The 16,751-nt window shown below is 43.9% G+C and overlaps 2 protein-coding genes across 3 annotated transcripts in view; both read left to right on the top strand.

Moving 5' to 3' along the window:
- The window catches only part of LOC120034862 (protein glass-like), a 467,553-nt gene that overhangs the window by 429,551 nt on the left and 21,251 nt on the right, over positions 1–16,751 (top strand). The gene's annotated exons all lie outside the window — the stretch shown is intronic.
- The window catches only part of LOC120034843 (zinc finger protein 69 homolog), a 52,676-nt gene that overhangs the window by 29,934 nt on the left and 5,991 nt on the right, over positions 1–16,751 (top strand). The window contains exons 1-2 of one of the 2 annotated variants that reach the window (XM_038981491.1): positions 14,997–15,448; positions 15,811–15,941. In XM_038981491.1, coding sequence (XP_038837419.1) covers positions 15,190–15,448; positions 15,811–15,941 — 390 coding nt within the window. In that variant the 5' untranslated portion in view covers positions 14,997–15,189. Of the gene's footprint in view, positions 1–14,996; positions 15,449–15,810; positions 15,942–16,751 lie in introns of those variants that run through there. The other variant, XM_038981492.1, reaches the window with a different exon arrangement.

The raw sequence follows: 16,751 nt of genomic DNA, 5'->3' as shown, positions 1-16,751 counted from the left end.
CTGCTCGCGAGCGTCTACGTTGCCAAGGGCTAAAATAGAAGTCAGTTCTATTTCTAACGCAGATCGCGCTGCAAGGCCTGCCTCTCCCATTTCCTCATTGGTTTGTAGAAGCAGGTACCCACATGCCATCTCCTCATTGGTTATACCCATCTGGGTGACTGAAAGACGAACGAGGTCAGTGGCGGTAATGCACCTAATTTATGACAGTTGCCAATAGCAATCTAAAGTCAAGAGAAGAAAAAGCCTGGAAGGAAGAGAGATGACTAGAAACGATTCGGTTGACCGTTTTATGTGGTTATATTGGTTATACCCATGTGGGTGACTGAAAGACGAACGAGGTCAGTGGCGGTAATGCACCTAATTTATGACAGTTGCCAATAGCAATCTAAAGTCAAGAGAAGAAAAATCCTGGAAGGAAGAGAGATGACTAGAAACGATTCGGTTGACCGTTTTATGTGTGAATTAATTGGCGGAGTAGAGGACCTTGTGCATTTCAGGTAAAATAACAACTCAATTTTTATATCCCAGGACAAATTATCTAGCAACAGCAAGCTAGCTGAAAAGGACAAATTAGCTAGCAAGTGCAAGCTTGCTAGCTAAATTTCCATAAATGTTTAATGCTTTTCGACCTGTCCCCAAATTAATATAATTGGTTCAGAGTTTGTTTTGATATTTTGACCTGCGTGTCATGATTGCGTTTGGTGTGGGGGGACAAAATACATTTATGCACGGCATGGTCATTACACAGATGCACCTTGTGCTGGGGACAATAAACGGCCTCTCTAAAATGTGCAGTTTTGTCACATAACAATGCCACAGATGTCTCAAGTTTTGAGAGAGCGTGCAATTGGCTTGCTGAATGCTGTAATGTCCACCAGAGCTGTTGCCAGATAATTAAATGTAAATTTCTCTACCATAAGCCGCATCCAACATCGTTTTAAAGAATTTGGCAGTACATCCAACAGGACTAAAAACCGCAGACAGAGTGTAACCACGCTAGCCCAGGACCTCCACCTGGGGGATCGTCTGAGACCAGCCACCCGGACAGCTGATGAAACTTTTGTGTATTTCTGTCTGTAATAAAGCCCTTTAGTGGGGAAAACGTATTCTGATTGGTTTGGCCTGGGTCCCCAGTGGGTGGGTTGGTGGCTGGCCTGGATGCCAAGTAGGTGGGCCTATGCCTTCCCAGGCCCAGTCATGTGAAATCCATAGATTAAGGCCTAATGAATTTATTTCAATTGACTGATTTGCTTATATGAACTGCAACTTGTATGTTGCTTTTATATATTTTTTCAGTATATATATATATATATATATATAAATAAATAATGTGTGTTCCTAGCCCATGACTCCTCCGACCTGTGAACGGCAGCAAGCAATATACACCATAGCGTCTAGTCTGCCGGAAACTCACACTAAGAAGACATAAACGGAAGTGAACAGTGACCAAGTTAGCGTTTTTATTGCTGTTATTTAAACATTTATTAACACCCTAGAAAATACGAGTCTTTAACTGCACAGCATCACATACCTACCCCACGTAGTGTTTAATTCGCGTTGCAGACAGGACTTGGTTGATAGATGTTATCTACATAACGCTAGCTAAAATGTCTAACTGTATGGTTTATCACGCTCAAATAGCCTCCATCATGGAGGTGCTAGCGAATGCAGCCGTGGCAGAGATATGTAAAGTCGTAGACGACGATTATGCAGTGTTTCGTTTGGAAATAACTCAAAGCCAGAAAGAAAACAGAGGATTGCGGAGGAAACTACTGGAAATGAAGGTCGCACGGGAGCGCGCAGAGAGGACGACGCGAGAGCGCGTCCTTGCCAGTCGTCCCAATAGTGTCAAGATCTTCGACCGGTACAGGGGATTGGCAAGAGGTACATTTTGCTGAAGGCTGAGGATGCGCTGCCTGTCGCCGTTCATATATAGCGCAGTGCCTGTTGCCCCGTTCCTCTTTGTGTTACCAAGAATTTGGTCTTGGTCAGTTTTTGTATTGTATGGAATTATTCCCCTGATTACTTAGCTATCTTGCGCAAATACACAATATCATATTCTAACCAGATTTGAGATTTTCTGCATTTCCTATTATTTAGTCAACGAAAACAATGTGATGCATAGAACATAACACATCGATCAATAAATAGTATATCAAGAAGTTCTGAGACCTTACATCCTTGCCAATTGTAGACAGTGACAATATTGTACAATATACCGTTGAGCATTGACAGTACCTAACCTAACCACCTCTTTTCCCCCCAATCACTCTCTCAGGTGAAGGACATCTCACTGGAGGCCACAGGAGCTTTGTGAAGCCAGCGGAACACAATACATGGAGAGATGATCAACCAATCACTGTTGATGAAGGGAGTGGAACCTCAACCCAGCACGTTGTCATGATAGAGGTTAGTGTAATAGTTCTGCATAAAAAAAATAAAGTTACTTTGTAAATCGATGTGGCCTGGTTATCTCAGAAAGGCTCCCCTCAGCTTTCACTTGCTTAAATGTACATCCTCATTCATCTCCCATAGGGGAGCTTATGAGACTTCCCTACAACATTGTTATCTTCTTGTGTCAGTCTGCAGAGGCTGCAGGTCCTGTGGTCAAGCAGGAGAGGTCTGAAGGAGAGGAAATCCAACGGCACAGCAGAGACATCCAGACTGGAGCGTCTGGAGCACCCCCTGTAGCCACAGAGGACCCCACTACCACCACAGCACAGCCAAGGGCCCGACGCAGCATCACAGAGGTCAGTGGAACGCCGAACGCCGTCCTCAAGTCAGAGACGGAGACCAAGACTTTAACACACAGGCAATTACACACAGGATCTGACCATAGATCAGACCCAGAGGGGCTGGGGAGACTGTGCCGTCCTCCTGCTCACGGCTGAGTATTTACCGGTAATTCACCAGAGCCAGAGGACAGTTCATTCCCATGGGGATGATGACGCATTAGACACTGGCGGTGATGATCAGTCTTGTTCTTACGCTACAGAGACGGACCCTGGTAACCTATCCTTGGGTTTAGAGACACAGACTGATCTGTCTAGAGGGGACTGGAACCGGTACAGTAGTAGTGTATCCTCTGAAGGGTGCCTTGATAAGAAAGGGGAGGTTATAGTGGTAGATGAGGTGACTGTGAAAATGGAGGGTGACGCTCCTACCACATGGAAGGCAGATAGTCACCTTGGAGACAGACACTCACAGGGCAAAGGTTTCTTACATTATAGGGAAAGCTTAGAGACAAATCCAAACGTCGCGACCCACTCCCCTTTAGACGCATTCAGGAATCTAGACCAGTGTCCACGTTGATGGCACCTTCTGATTCACATGGCTGCGTCCTTTTCGATCAGGTATTGAACTCAATCGACAGGGCTTGAGCCCAGGCTCAGGGAGGAGGAGCCACATCAGGTAATAGTAAAAAGAAACGGTTCCCCTGCATGTTCTGTAACAAAGGCTTCAGCTGCCCCCAGAAGGTGGAGATCCACTAGAGGGTCCACACAGGGGTGAAACCCTTCAGCTGCCCCCAGTGTGAGAAGAGGTTCTCCCACCAGGACACCCTGAAGAGGCTGTACCATTGAGAGCATCTTGACTGGCTGCATCACTGCTTGGTATGGCAATAGCACCGCCCTAGATCGCATTGCGCTGCAGAGCGTGGTGCGGACAACCCAGTACATCCAGGACCTCTATATCAGGCGGTGTGAAAGGAAGGCCCGGAAAATAGTTTAAGACTCCAGCCGCCAAGCTATAGACTGTTCTCTCTGCTTCAGCACGGCAAGCGGTACCGGTGCATCAAGTCTGACATCAACAGCTTCAAGCCATAAGCCTGCTAAATAGCTAACAAAATGGCTACATGGACCATCTGGGTTGACCCTTGTATTTTATTTTTGCATTGTCTCTATACACACTCACGCACACTCCAGAACACACACAAACACCCAATTCATAATTTGCTCACACACACAATATGCACATACATTTATACTGACTCTACACCCACTCGCATACATTCATCATATACGCTGCTGCTACTCTGTTTATCATATATCCTGATGCCTTGTCACCTTACCCCTATACATATCTACCTCTGTCACTCCAGTATCACTGCAAATTGTAATATGGTACTGGAACTGACTGACTCTGTATATAGTATGCTTATTTACTTTTTCCTTATGTTATTTTTAGTATTACATTGTTATTGATTACTGTATTGCTGGGTTTAGAGATTACAAGAAAGGCATTTTACTGTACTTGTGCCGGCGACATTAAAACTTGAAGAAAGGAGAGAAAGGCCATTTGCCTGTACACACTGCAGGAAGAGGTTCTCAGAGAGGAACTACCTAAGGATACACCAGCAGAGAATACATTCCACTCTATAAAATAGAAAGTTACCATTCCACACGATAGCTTCTGACGTTTAAATCAAACCCTGCATTAATGACAAAGATACAGTTGTGTCATTGTCAGCAGGAAAAAATCCATAGCTTTTGTGTGACATAAGCCTAAAAAGTCTGCTTCATATTGCGTTTGTGCTGTGTAGGTTATATGATATTCACAGATTTTCCCAAAGACACTGTTAATGAATGCAGTTTATCAAGTTCAAGACGATTTTTTTTTGTGTGTGTGTGTGTGGTTTTCATATGGTGTATTTAACACTTGTTTAATAAACACAAAATGGGATCTTTTATTCTTAGACTTTCTCTGAGACTCCTAGACACTAACAAACACCTACTGTACACGTCAAAATAGTTTGTCTGATGATGACTTTTGATTTATCATAGCTGACTGATATTTACCCACAACAACATATTTATGTCCACCATGATGGGTTTAACAACAATGAAGTCCTACTGTAACTACAGTACAGGACTCAAACGTGGTGGGGATGGGTAAACACTCCATGTTGAAAGTGTGTTTATTATCTCTGTGTGTACGTACCTGACGGAGAGTATGTCTGTGTAATCTGTATCACCTGTCTCTTCCAGGAGGAGGAGGGTCCAGAGGTGCTGCTGATGAATGAGGAGGGGTGTGAGGAGGGTCTGGGGAACCCTGAGGGGACCATGGTCATGGAGGACAACCAGACTACACCTCCTCCTGAACCCACAGAGGAACCAGCTGAGCAGCACATGACCACACACAGTCTCACTGAGGTGAGCCCACTGTAAACTACTGTCTGAATGGTATTAGGTCAGGGCCCATATCCACAAACCCTCTCAGAGTTGGAGTGCTGATCTAGGATCAGTTTTGCCTTTTAGATCATAATGAATAAGACTATATAGACAGGTGAGGACCTGATACTCGATCAGCACTTCTACTCTGAGACTCTTTGTGGATACAGGCCCAGATCTTGATTAAGTGTGGGACCATGCCTTTCAATTATCAAACCATTAAAGATAGTCAAGTAGACAAATCAACTAACGTGTTTGCATAGTACTCATAGCAATCCCTCATTGCTCAATCACAAGATAGCAGGGTGCTCATATCAGATTTCTTGATCCAACATCCTCTCACTCTGTATCTCTTACAGTCAGTAGACATGGAGGATGGGAAGCCTGATCTGCTGCTGGTCAAAGAGGAGACAATAGAAGACGGACCAGAGAGCATTGATCTGCTGAGTGGACTAAAGATGGGGGAGCAAGGTAAGAGAGACATGCATATACAGAACATAATAGATATACTTCAATGGGAATAGTGATGCACCTGGCTATTATTTTCTCTTCATTCATCAAATTGAGTCAATACAATGTAGGTTTACATACTAAATTATAATGTATGAACTTGACCAGGTCATTAACTCATGCCATGTTTATAAAGTCTAATTTGAAACCTCTTCCTGCAGGTGATTGGGCTGAGGATAACAGAGAAGACTGGGTGGCCGTCTTAGATTCCCAGACCCAGACCGGTGCGGCCAAGGGCCCGCAGGACGATATCACTAAGCAGGCCAGGACCAGAGGCGACATAGTAGAGGTCAGTGGATTGGACAGCGTCCTCAACTCTGTATTGGGGAACAACACAGGGTCCATATTCCAGTTGAAACAGACAGTTGAAAACAAAACACCCAAACTTAGCCTTCATTACAACAGACTGGCTGAGACCAGGGTGAAGTGTAGATTTGGTCTGCGGGGACGGGGAGGTGTCTGTATGAGAACAGACACAGACTCGGCTAGCGATGCTCCGTCCTGCTCCTATAGTTGTGATTCAGAGAGACTGATGGGGCCTCAGGTTAACCCCCTAACAGGTGCTACCTTCAGCCTGCCTTCTATAGGATCTATCAACTGGAACATGGACCCTGTGACAACACAGACACTGGCCGTGTCTGAATACCCATAATAGCGTTCTACATACTGTACTTAAACTGCATAGTATGTACTCATTGTCATACTATTTATGACGTAATGTTCTGTAAAAAATATGCCATATGCCATGACTGTTGCGTACTACTTTGCTACGGCTTCGCAAATATAACTGGGTAGCTTGGTTAAATATGAAGTTGTCGCTCAACAACTGCAAGCTTATCGGGTATCCAGCTAACTTCAAGTCCTACGAGCAGAAAATCATTGTCACAGATCAAAAGGAAAAATGTCTTCAATAATACATATCATAGCAAAGAAACGGGATTCAAACATGTAAAAATACATTTGAACGCATTAAATTGTCCACCAGCAATAGTAGCTTGTCAAGGTTAAGTTTTCACTCTCAATTTCTCAAATGACTCTCTCTAAAGTCTTGGCACCTTTAGGTTTGAATTTCAGTCTGATGGGGGGGGGGGGGGGGGGGTCGGGGGGCTTAAAGGCAGGTGCTTGTATAGAAAACCTGAGATTGGTCACTTTCACTGGAGTGGACGAACTAACAAATTCCTGCCCTAGGCCAGTCCAGTGTTGTGATTGGCTATTACGTAGCCTGCAACTTATGTGATTGCTTGAGCCGTCTGTTTGTGGGCCTTCAGATGCAATACAGTGCCGTCTGTTTAGCTAGCTTGCCAGCTTGCCAGCTTAAATTCAAATAGGTGTACTATAACTTAAGTTGAGTGGAATCTACTCACCAAAGATAGCTAGCTATTTGTTCACCAGCAATGTTTGTCTGTAAAATGAAAGCAACGAGTCCACTAATTGAAGGCAGGATCCAATATTTACGGTATTAAGCCCAAGGACTCACGCACACAGCACATGGGGATTTTAAACTATATGAAGACCCCAAGGGGACAATCTGCTACCTGCTACAGTTCATAACAGGTCCCAAATAACAGAATGTAATCTGACGTGAATATGATAAACCAGCTAAACATGTCAGAATCAGCTTTATTCCCCAAATATATTTGCATGTACAGGAATTTGACTCTGAAATGGTGCTGCCACAGTAAACAGACAAAATATATAGACTCAGAATTTCCACAGATCCACAAAACTTTAGACTAAACTATAAGCTACATGATAAATGATGCATGTAAGCGATATGCAGAGAGTGCAAAGAGCAATGTGCAGCTCTGGGATGATGGTGCAGGGTGCAAAGTCCATAGACGAGAGAATCATCGTGAACCAGGTGGCCGGTTGGTGAGGGCCACGGCTCGGTGGAAGAAACTGCTGTTTAGGTGGCGGGGCGGGTTTTGGTCGTGATTGACCTGAACCGTTTGGAAGAGATGGTGGAAGGGGTCGGCGATGATCTTTCCTGTACGGTTCCTTGCCCTAGAGTCATGTAAGACCTCAATGGAGTGCAGGTGGCAGCCAATAACCCTCTCAGCAGACCGGCCAATCATTGCAATGATCGAGGAGGTGAGGATGGACTCGATGATGGTCGTTTAGAACTGAATCAGTATACGCAGCATTCAAAGGAGGACTGAGGTAAAAACAATGCCATGCATTCACCAAACATTGCACTGAGAAACAGATTTGATGTATAGTAATTGGCTGATTGGGAACCATCATTGTCTATCAATTACAGAATCTTGAACGATTTCAATTTGGCATTGAAAGTTTTACAGTCTAATACAGGGGTCAAATCGTATAGGGAGTTTCATCAGATTTCATCAGCAAGCCAGAGCCATCTGTGGAAAAATCATACGTAGAACAAAGATAAGTGCATCATTCAACATAAGATTCCACCTAAAACAATGACATGACCTCTGTCCCAATTAATCTCTGCTCAACTCCTCACTTCCTCTACTCGCATCCTTCTCAAAACCCATTGGAAGAGGTCTGAGGCGAGGAACCTTGGGTCGTCTCCTCCAATGGGGTTTTAGGAGGAGCCATGGCCTGTCCTTGCATCCATAGGATGAATGAATTTGAGAGTGGTTCACAGAAACAGTGGTGGGGAGTACGCTTTGTTATTGTTTCAACTGCTGTTGGTCGCTTTAAGAAACACGTAAATTAGCATACAAGTATGTTTAAGCGTACATGACTGTTGGGAGTGCGGTGCCATACCTTTAGCTCCCAGGTGCAGCAGAGCTGACACACTGAAGAGGAAGTTGTGCCGGATGTCTTGACCACCCCCTGGCTGTTCTCCAGACAGCGGTAGCACTGGAACGAGTCCCAGGCACTGTTTGTGGCCACGTCACCTCCCTCAGTGAAGATCTCCAGGTTCTTACAGTGGGGCAGCAGCATAATCTATAGAGAGGGCAGAACGATACAGGAGATGGAATTAGATTAAGTATGGAGTGGAAGTCCCAATGTACAATCCATAGATATTGGTAAAAATGTAAACACCGACCTGTCTCCTGAGGGTGGGGGGGGGGGGGGGGGGGGGGAGAGCGAGAGAAAGAGAACAAGTTGTCAGGAAATGTCACAGTTCAAAAGGAGTTTAAATGTTTTAACACCTTACTGTTGCAATCAAGGTAACAGTCCATTTTGTTAAGACTGCTGTGGCTGTAGGCAACTACGGATGATAATTTAGCCAAATAATAACACGCAATTTGGGACTGAGCCGAGCTGTACCAATCCACGCCACTTGTCAGTCAGCATGGCTCCGTGTTGACTTAGCTACAAGCATTTTGCTACACTCGCATTAACATCTGCTAATGCATTAACATCTGCTGAGACCAATAAAATTTGATTTGACTTGAATGCTCTTAGTTCAATCAATCACGTTTATTTATAAAGCCCTTTTTACATCAGCCAATATCACAAAGTGCTATACAGAAACCCAGCCTAAAACCCCAAACAGCAAGCAATGCAGATGTAGAAGCACGGTGGCTTGGAAAAATTCCCTAGAAAGGCAGGAACCTAGGAAGAAACCTAGAGAGGAACCAGGCTCTGCGGGGTGGCCAGTCCTCTTCTGGCTGTGCCGGGTGGAGATTATAACAGTACACGGCCAAAGATGTTCAAACGTTCATAGATGACCAGCAGATTCAAATAATAATAATCAGTGGTTGTAGAGGGTGCAACAGGTCAGCACCTCAGGAGTAAATGTCGGGACAAGGTAGCACGTCAGGTGAACAGGTCAGGGTTTCATAGCCGCAGGCAGAACAGTTGAAACTGGAGCAGCAGCATGACCAGGTGGACTGGGGACAGCAAGGAGTCATCAGGCCAGGTAGTCCTGAGGCATGGTCCTAGGGCTCAGGTCCTCCGAGAGGAGAAAGAGAGAGAATTAGAGGGAGCATACTTCAATTCACACAGGACACCGGATAAGACAGGAGAAATACTCCAGACATAACAGACTGACCCCCCAAAAAATGTAATAATACAAATATGTAAATAACATTGAATTGCACATATTGAGGTATATACAGTACCAGTCAAACGTTTGGACACCTACTCATTCCAGGGTTTTTCTTTTTACATTGTAGAATAATAGTGAAGACATCAACTATATATTTTATGTTTGAGATTCTTCGAAGTAGCCAACTTTTGCCTTGATGTCTTCACTATTGTTCGACAATGTAGAAAATACTAAAAATAAAATAAAAACCCTGGAATGAGTAGGTGTCCAAACGTTTGACTGGTACTGTATATACCTCAATATGAGCAATAGTGCCTTACTTCATGTTTACTTGACATTAAGTTGTGAAGCTGTGTGTAATGTTGTATTGAACCTTTTCCAAAGTATTCTAAAATTCATTTTATCAAAGCGAGGGTACCAGATTTACAGAAAAGGTATAGTGTTACCATAGTGAGAAGTTATTCTTGTCACGTATCGTTTTGTGCAATAAATGTGATTGTAATGCCATTTTGTTTAAATTAAATACTAAATTCACTCGGTGCTGTCTGACTTGGTTATTTTTGTATCATTGCAAAGATTCCAATGGCTCCATATTGTTAGGTACTTAAATCACAGTGTTAGAGATGGGCTTGACTGTGGTTAATATTTTATAATAATGTCATGTTTGTGTGTAAAGCAAAGAGTTTCTTACATAAACCTTTATGCTTTTCTGTACCATCTTTGTTTGCAGTCTGCAGTCCATGAAGACTTGCTGATATCCGGTGTTACTGGCGGGAGAGACTGGACCTCTGAAGCGGCTGGTCACAAACCCTGGCACCAGATTATGGATCAGGAGCCGTCGCTCTTCCTTCCAGAGTCAGAACCAGAACCCAACCGTGAGGAACAGAGACTCCACCACAACCACTACACAGAACACAACCAGTGGACAGGTGGACTAAACAACCTCAGTCCTGTTGGTCATCAGAGAGACAGAGGCTCCAGTCAGCAATCCAGTATGCAGCCCAGGCCCTTCTCGTCACGGTCTCAGTGCAGTGATGAAGCAGGGCCTGGGGCTGATAGAGATAGACCCTCCTGTTCCTATGATACAAACACCACAGTATCCATGATGAACAGAGCAGGTCACCCTGGGCTTCACTCTTCACAGAGAGTAGTGGGAGACTCCCCTGGTGGAAGTCTATCAGGAAGTCTGTCTTCTCCTTCAGGGTCACATCTAATGCCTGGTGACTGGGTCCATAGAAGGCCTGGACCTGGGTCTAGCCTTCCGCAGTTACCTCATGATTACCCCACCAATACAGACAAGGTCAGGATGGGCGTTCACCTAGCTTATAACACAGCACACAATCCCAACAACACCCAAACAATGGCTAGAGGTCAAGGAGGGAGCTCAAAGACTAACCACTTGAGGGTGGTGACTCCTATTTCTACCTCTGGTGTCATTGGGTCACAACGTGGGAGGCCGAGCATTAGGACGGACACCGACAAGCCGTACGTCTGCCCCACGTGTGGAAAGCGCTTTACTGAGGCTAACTATGTGAAGCAGCACCAGACCGTTCACACCCTTCAAGTGCAGACTAAACTACAAGAGCTTATCAGACATAGGAGTGTCCACAACGGGGAGAAATCGTAGCAGTGTGTCTTCAGATGTACGCAGGGGATGTCAGGGAATCATTCTTTAGCTGACATATTATAGTTATCATGTGAAGTGTCTTGGGGTAAGAGTGTAATTAACAACATACCCCCTCATTAACACTTTGTTAACTTGTTTTTAAGAGACAGTACATCTAGGCTAGAACAAGGACAGTTGAATATTTACCTTACTGAGGTGATGTCGATGGAATAAAGTAATTATATTATTTTCTACTCTATTCTTGCTAACACACTGTTCTTTCTAAACAAGTCTGCGCTCAGCTTGAAAGATACTGATCATAAGAGATTTGATGTGTAATGTAATAAGCAGTACCGTATTTCAAAGAACAGCGTAAATAACTTTTTCATTTAACCACACCCTTTGAGCTATTCGCCAACCAATAAGGACCACAGCCTTAACTTGTGGATTATGGAGAGTCTATGCTAATGGTGCCACGTTAGACACTCTACTCACTTGCACAGGTTCACCACAAGGGTGCCACCCCTCCTTTTTATTTTCTACACCAATGACTGAGTGCCCACACCAACCGCCATTTTATGAAGTTTGCCGATGACTCAGTCCTCCGGTCACTCCTCTCAAGAGCCTGACCATGGCCCAGCCATCCAGGACTTCATTGACTGGTGTGGCAGTACACTGCTGGAGTTGAATGTCTTTAAGACAAAATACAATTATTGTCGACTTCAGGAGGAAGCCCGCCAGTATGATGATCATTGATGGAGAGGAGGTGGACAATGTGGACCAGTATAAATATCTTGGTACCATCTTTGATAACACCCGGAAGTTTGAGCAAAACACAGACGACCATCATCAAAATAGCAGACACAATACTTTCTCAGGAAACTGAACTCATTAAGTGTCCACAAATCAATATTGCAATCATTTTTACAGTTCTTTCAACGAGAGCATTCTGTGTTGTCCTTCGTATGCTGTTTTACATCCCTCTCTGTCAAGAACAGATACTGCCTTCAAGCCATTGTGAACACCTGCTCAAAGATCACCGGGCTGCCTTTCAGAAGTCTGGAGGAAAGCCTATGACATTGTGGAGGAGAGCACCGTGTCCTCAACCCGCAGCTCCATCTGCTCCCCTTTGGGACGTCGCCTGTGCTTTCTCAAGTGTTCCACCAATAGGCGCAGGGCGTTGTTTGTGCCCGAGGCCAATCGCCTGGTTAACAGGACAATTAATGAAGACCTAGGGACTATTCTGGAGATAATTAATGGCAGGGCTAAACTAAGAACTGTGGCTACCATGGACTTAAAATGGCACCATGCACTTTTAACTGATGCCTTAGTTTTTCTTTTGGCTCTTACTTTAAAAGAAATATACTGTGTGTGTGTTTGTCCTGTCTGAAGCACCGTCAGCCCTGAACAAATTGCCTCTCGGGGATGAATAAAGTTGTATTCTAAGTTTTGAGAAGTAGAATTGTTGCGCTTTTCTTTTTCTTTTGTGCATCCTTTGCCCAGAGGCAGCGGGCGCTCCGTGTCACACTCCTCAGGATCGACCTGTGTCGTGCTTTGCTCTCTGGAGCAGGTAGCATTGAGTGTAGAGGTGGATCAACTGAAAATGAATATTTCTGGTGTTTGTGACGCCTGCCGTTTGTTGAGACGTAGATCCGGTGGCAATGGCAAGACTGAGAATACCCTATCTGTCTTGAACTATGACACAGAGTTTCTACCTGATAAGGTCAGGTTAGGTCATATTTGCTATTCTGTGAGGCCTATGTTCCGAACCCGCTATGGTGCTTCAGTTGCAAAGGATTCAAACACGTTGCAGCAATGTCTAGAGGGGAGATCCCACAATGTGAGAAATGTGCAGGAGGGCATAGTCAGAGAGTGTTGGGATAGACAGAATTCGAGTGGTGCAGAAAGTGTCCTATGCTGAGGCAGTGAAGAGAATAGAGGACAGCCCAAGGGTGAGTGAATAGGCCTGAAGAGAGAGCACCAGAGAGGATGAGTTTTAGTAAAGTAGGGTATCTTGCATTTATTGCTACGGTTATTAACTGTCCTGCACTGATGGAGTGTAAATCCCAGAAAATACAGTTAACTGCCAAAATAATGGAAACAATTGAGTAAATGAGGGATGCAAAGTATATTGAAAGCAGATGCTTCCACACAGGTTTGGTTCCTGAGTTAATTAAGCAATTAAGATCCCATCATGCTTAGGGTCATGTATAAAAATACTGGGTAGGCCATTATTTTGGCTACTGTGGCTATGCCTCCATAGGATGACAATGTCCCCATTCACAGGGTGTGATTGGTCACTGAATGGTTTGATGAGCATGAAAATTGTGTAAACCATATGCCATGGCCATCTCAGTAACCAGATATCAACCAACTTGAACACTTATGGGAGATTCTGGAGCGGCGCCTGAGACTTTTCCACCACTATCAACAAAACACCAAATTATGGACTGTCTTGTGGATAAATAGATGTCGCATCCCTCCAAATAGATTTCCAGACATTTGTAGAATATATGCCAAGGCGCATTAAAGCTGTTCTGGCTCGTGGTGGCCCAACGCCCTATTAAGACACTTATGTTGGCGTTCCCTTTATTTTGGCAGTTACCTGTAGATGTGGCAGCAGTTACCTGTAGATGTGGCAGCAGTTACCTGTAGATGTGGCAGCAGTTACCTGTAGATGTGGCAGCAGTTACCTGTAGATGTGGTAGCAGTTACCTGTAGATGTGGCAGCAGTTACCTGTAGATGTGGTAGCAGTTACCTGTAGATGTGGCTAATACTAATACTACATTACCTGTAGATGTGGCTGCAGCAGATATATTTTTGGGTGTAAGAGATTTTAGAAGATCTACAGAGGGTTTAAAGGGGACCATCCTTCCAGGCTGTTGGCCAGGGGGCTCATTTATAAACCGTGCATATACAAAATATATCTCAAAATGTGAGTGCGCCAGTTCATTCAAAGATCCATCAGAGGATGCACACGGGGGTAAAACCGTTCGGCTGCCACCTCTGCTAGGCCAGTTTCTCCACCCTGAAGCGGCCCCAGAGGGTCCACACTGGAAAAATCTTACAGCTGCCCCCAGTGTGAGAAGAGGTTCTCTCAACAGCACCAGCTAAAGAGGCACCTGCAGGTTCACACGGGAGAGAGGACGTTCACCTGTCAGAACTGCGGGAAGAGGATCTCAGAGGGGAGCTACCTTCGAAAATGCACACGGCCCATGTATAATGATATGTAATGTAGTATTAGTAAGTTTGTAATTCATTCTGTTGATTTTGGATGTAGTAGGGAGCTGGATGAGGTGAACGGAGGAAAGAATGAGTAGATTATATGGTGAAGGTTGGTGTAATGGTATCTGTAAAAATACTTCACTGATAAAGTGATCAGATGCTGGTATTTTATAAAGAGTAAAAAAAACTTGACAGAAAATAGTCTAGATAGTCTAGTGTGTAATGTAATGTTTAACATTTTCCAAAGTATTCTGAGTGGGGGTACCAGATTTACAGAAATTGGAAAGTGTTAGCATAGTGTGAACAGTTATGTAGATGTAATAAAGTAATTCTTTATTTTCTTTCTAACACTGTTCATTCGGAACAAGTCTAAAACAAGTCATGAGCTTTGATGCATAATGTAATAAGCAGTAGCGTCATTCAAAAACAGCGCGCATACCCTATTCATTTAGCCACACCCTTTGAGCTATGATGCCAACCAATAAGATCCTTTCTCTTCAGTGTAAACGGAAGTGAACTGACCAAGAACAATTTCCACGTTAGCGTTATTGTTGTAATTTAGACGTTTATTAACACCATGGAACTCAAAATATGACTCATTTAACTGCACTACATTATATACTTACACCAGGCAGCGTTTAATTCGCGTTGAAGACAGGACTTGGTTGATAGATGTTATCAAGATAACGCTAGCTAGCTGCTAACAATGGCTAACTGTATGGTTTTTCACACTCAAATAGCCTCCATCATGGAGGTACTAGCAAATGCAGCCGTGGCAGACATCTGTAAACTCGTAGACGACGACTATGCAGTGTTTCGTTTGGAAATAACTCAAAGCCAGAAAGAAAACAGGGCATTGCGGAGGAAACTACAGCTACTGGAACTGAAGGTGGCACGAGAGCGCGTCCTCGCCAGTCGTCCCAGTACTGTTAAGATCCTCGACCGATACAAAGGAATGGCAAGAGGTACATTTTGCAAAAGGCCGAGGCTGTGAGACCTGTCGCCCTGATCCCCTCTAATGTGTGACTAGATGTGTCAACCACATATACGGTTAACCAGAATTGGGTCTAGGTCAGATGGATAGTATGCAATACTACCCCCGATTACTTAGCACAAAGACACTTGATTTACTGCTTTTCCCATTATTTACTAATTGAAAACCATATGATGCATGGAACATAATTATAATAATCAAATCTATGAATAGTATATCAAGAGGTTATGTGGAGTGTTATCTTACACCCTTGCCAATTCTAGTGTACAATATAGTGTTGAGCATTGACAGTAGCTAACCTAACCACCTCTTTTTCCCAAATCACTTTCTCAGGTGAAGGACATCTCATTGGAGGCCACAGGAGCTTTGTGAAGCCAGCGGGACACAATACATGGAGAGGTGACGAACCAATCACTGTTGATGAGGGGAGTGGAACCTCAACCCAGCATGTTATCATGATAGAGGTTAGTTTAATAGTGTTACATAAAAATATACAGTTACTTTGTAAATCAAATGTGGCCCGTTCATTGCAGAAAGGCTCCCCTCAGCTATTCACTTGCTTACATGTACATCTGCCATAGGGGAGCTTGTAAGACTTCTTTACGACATTGTTATCCAATACAATTGATATACCGGTAACAATCTGTGGGGCTGTTACGGTGACCAAATTACCGCCACACCGGCAGTCTTGAGTCATGACTGCAGCCAAAATCCACAACACTGTTTAGTCACGGAAACTAGGCTTCTCCTAGCTCTGATGCTGCTGATGGTAATTAGTAGCTTACCAAACTTGCTAACTGTCTGGTACGCAGCACTCTATTGTCCCTCTAACATCAATGCAAATGTAATCTAAAATCAAATCAAACACTTCATGAGAGCTCATGTTGCGCAAAATTTCAATTGGCTATGCAATTGCTTGAGAAAAGAGATTTGATGGCCTCTATTAATAAGAGTAGGAACCCATCAGCTTTCTATAGGCTAGGCCTACTATATTTGTTTCTCAACTTTCCTAATATTAAGCACATTGCTTCAGGAGTATAGCCTACCTGGCTGAGATGAAAATGAACCACAGGAAAGAGTCCTCCATTCGCTATAGATGACATGTATTTTTTTCCCCTGCCCCTGTTCCCGAGACAGGTGCATGATAAATGGTCCATTATAAATCAAAACTAATTTCACACAGTCTATTCGGAAAGTATTCAGACCCCTTCACCTTTTCCACATTGTTACGTTACAGCCTTATCCTAAAATGGATTCAATATTTTTGCTCATTT

Source organism: Salvelinus namaycush, chromosome 42 (assembly GCF_016432855.1).
Source record: "Salvelinus namaycush isolate Seneca chromosome 42, SaNama_1.0, whole genome shotgun sequence".
Classification (NCBI taxonomy): Eukaryota; Metazoa; Chordata; class Actinopteri; order Salmoniformes; family Salmonidae; genus Salvelinus; species Salvelinus namaycush.
This window is presented reverse-complemented; position numbering and strand designations above follow the sequence as displayed.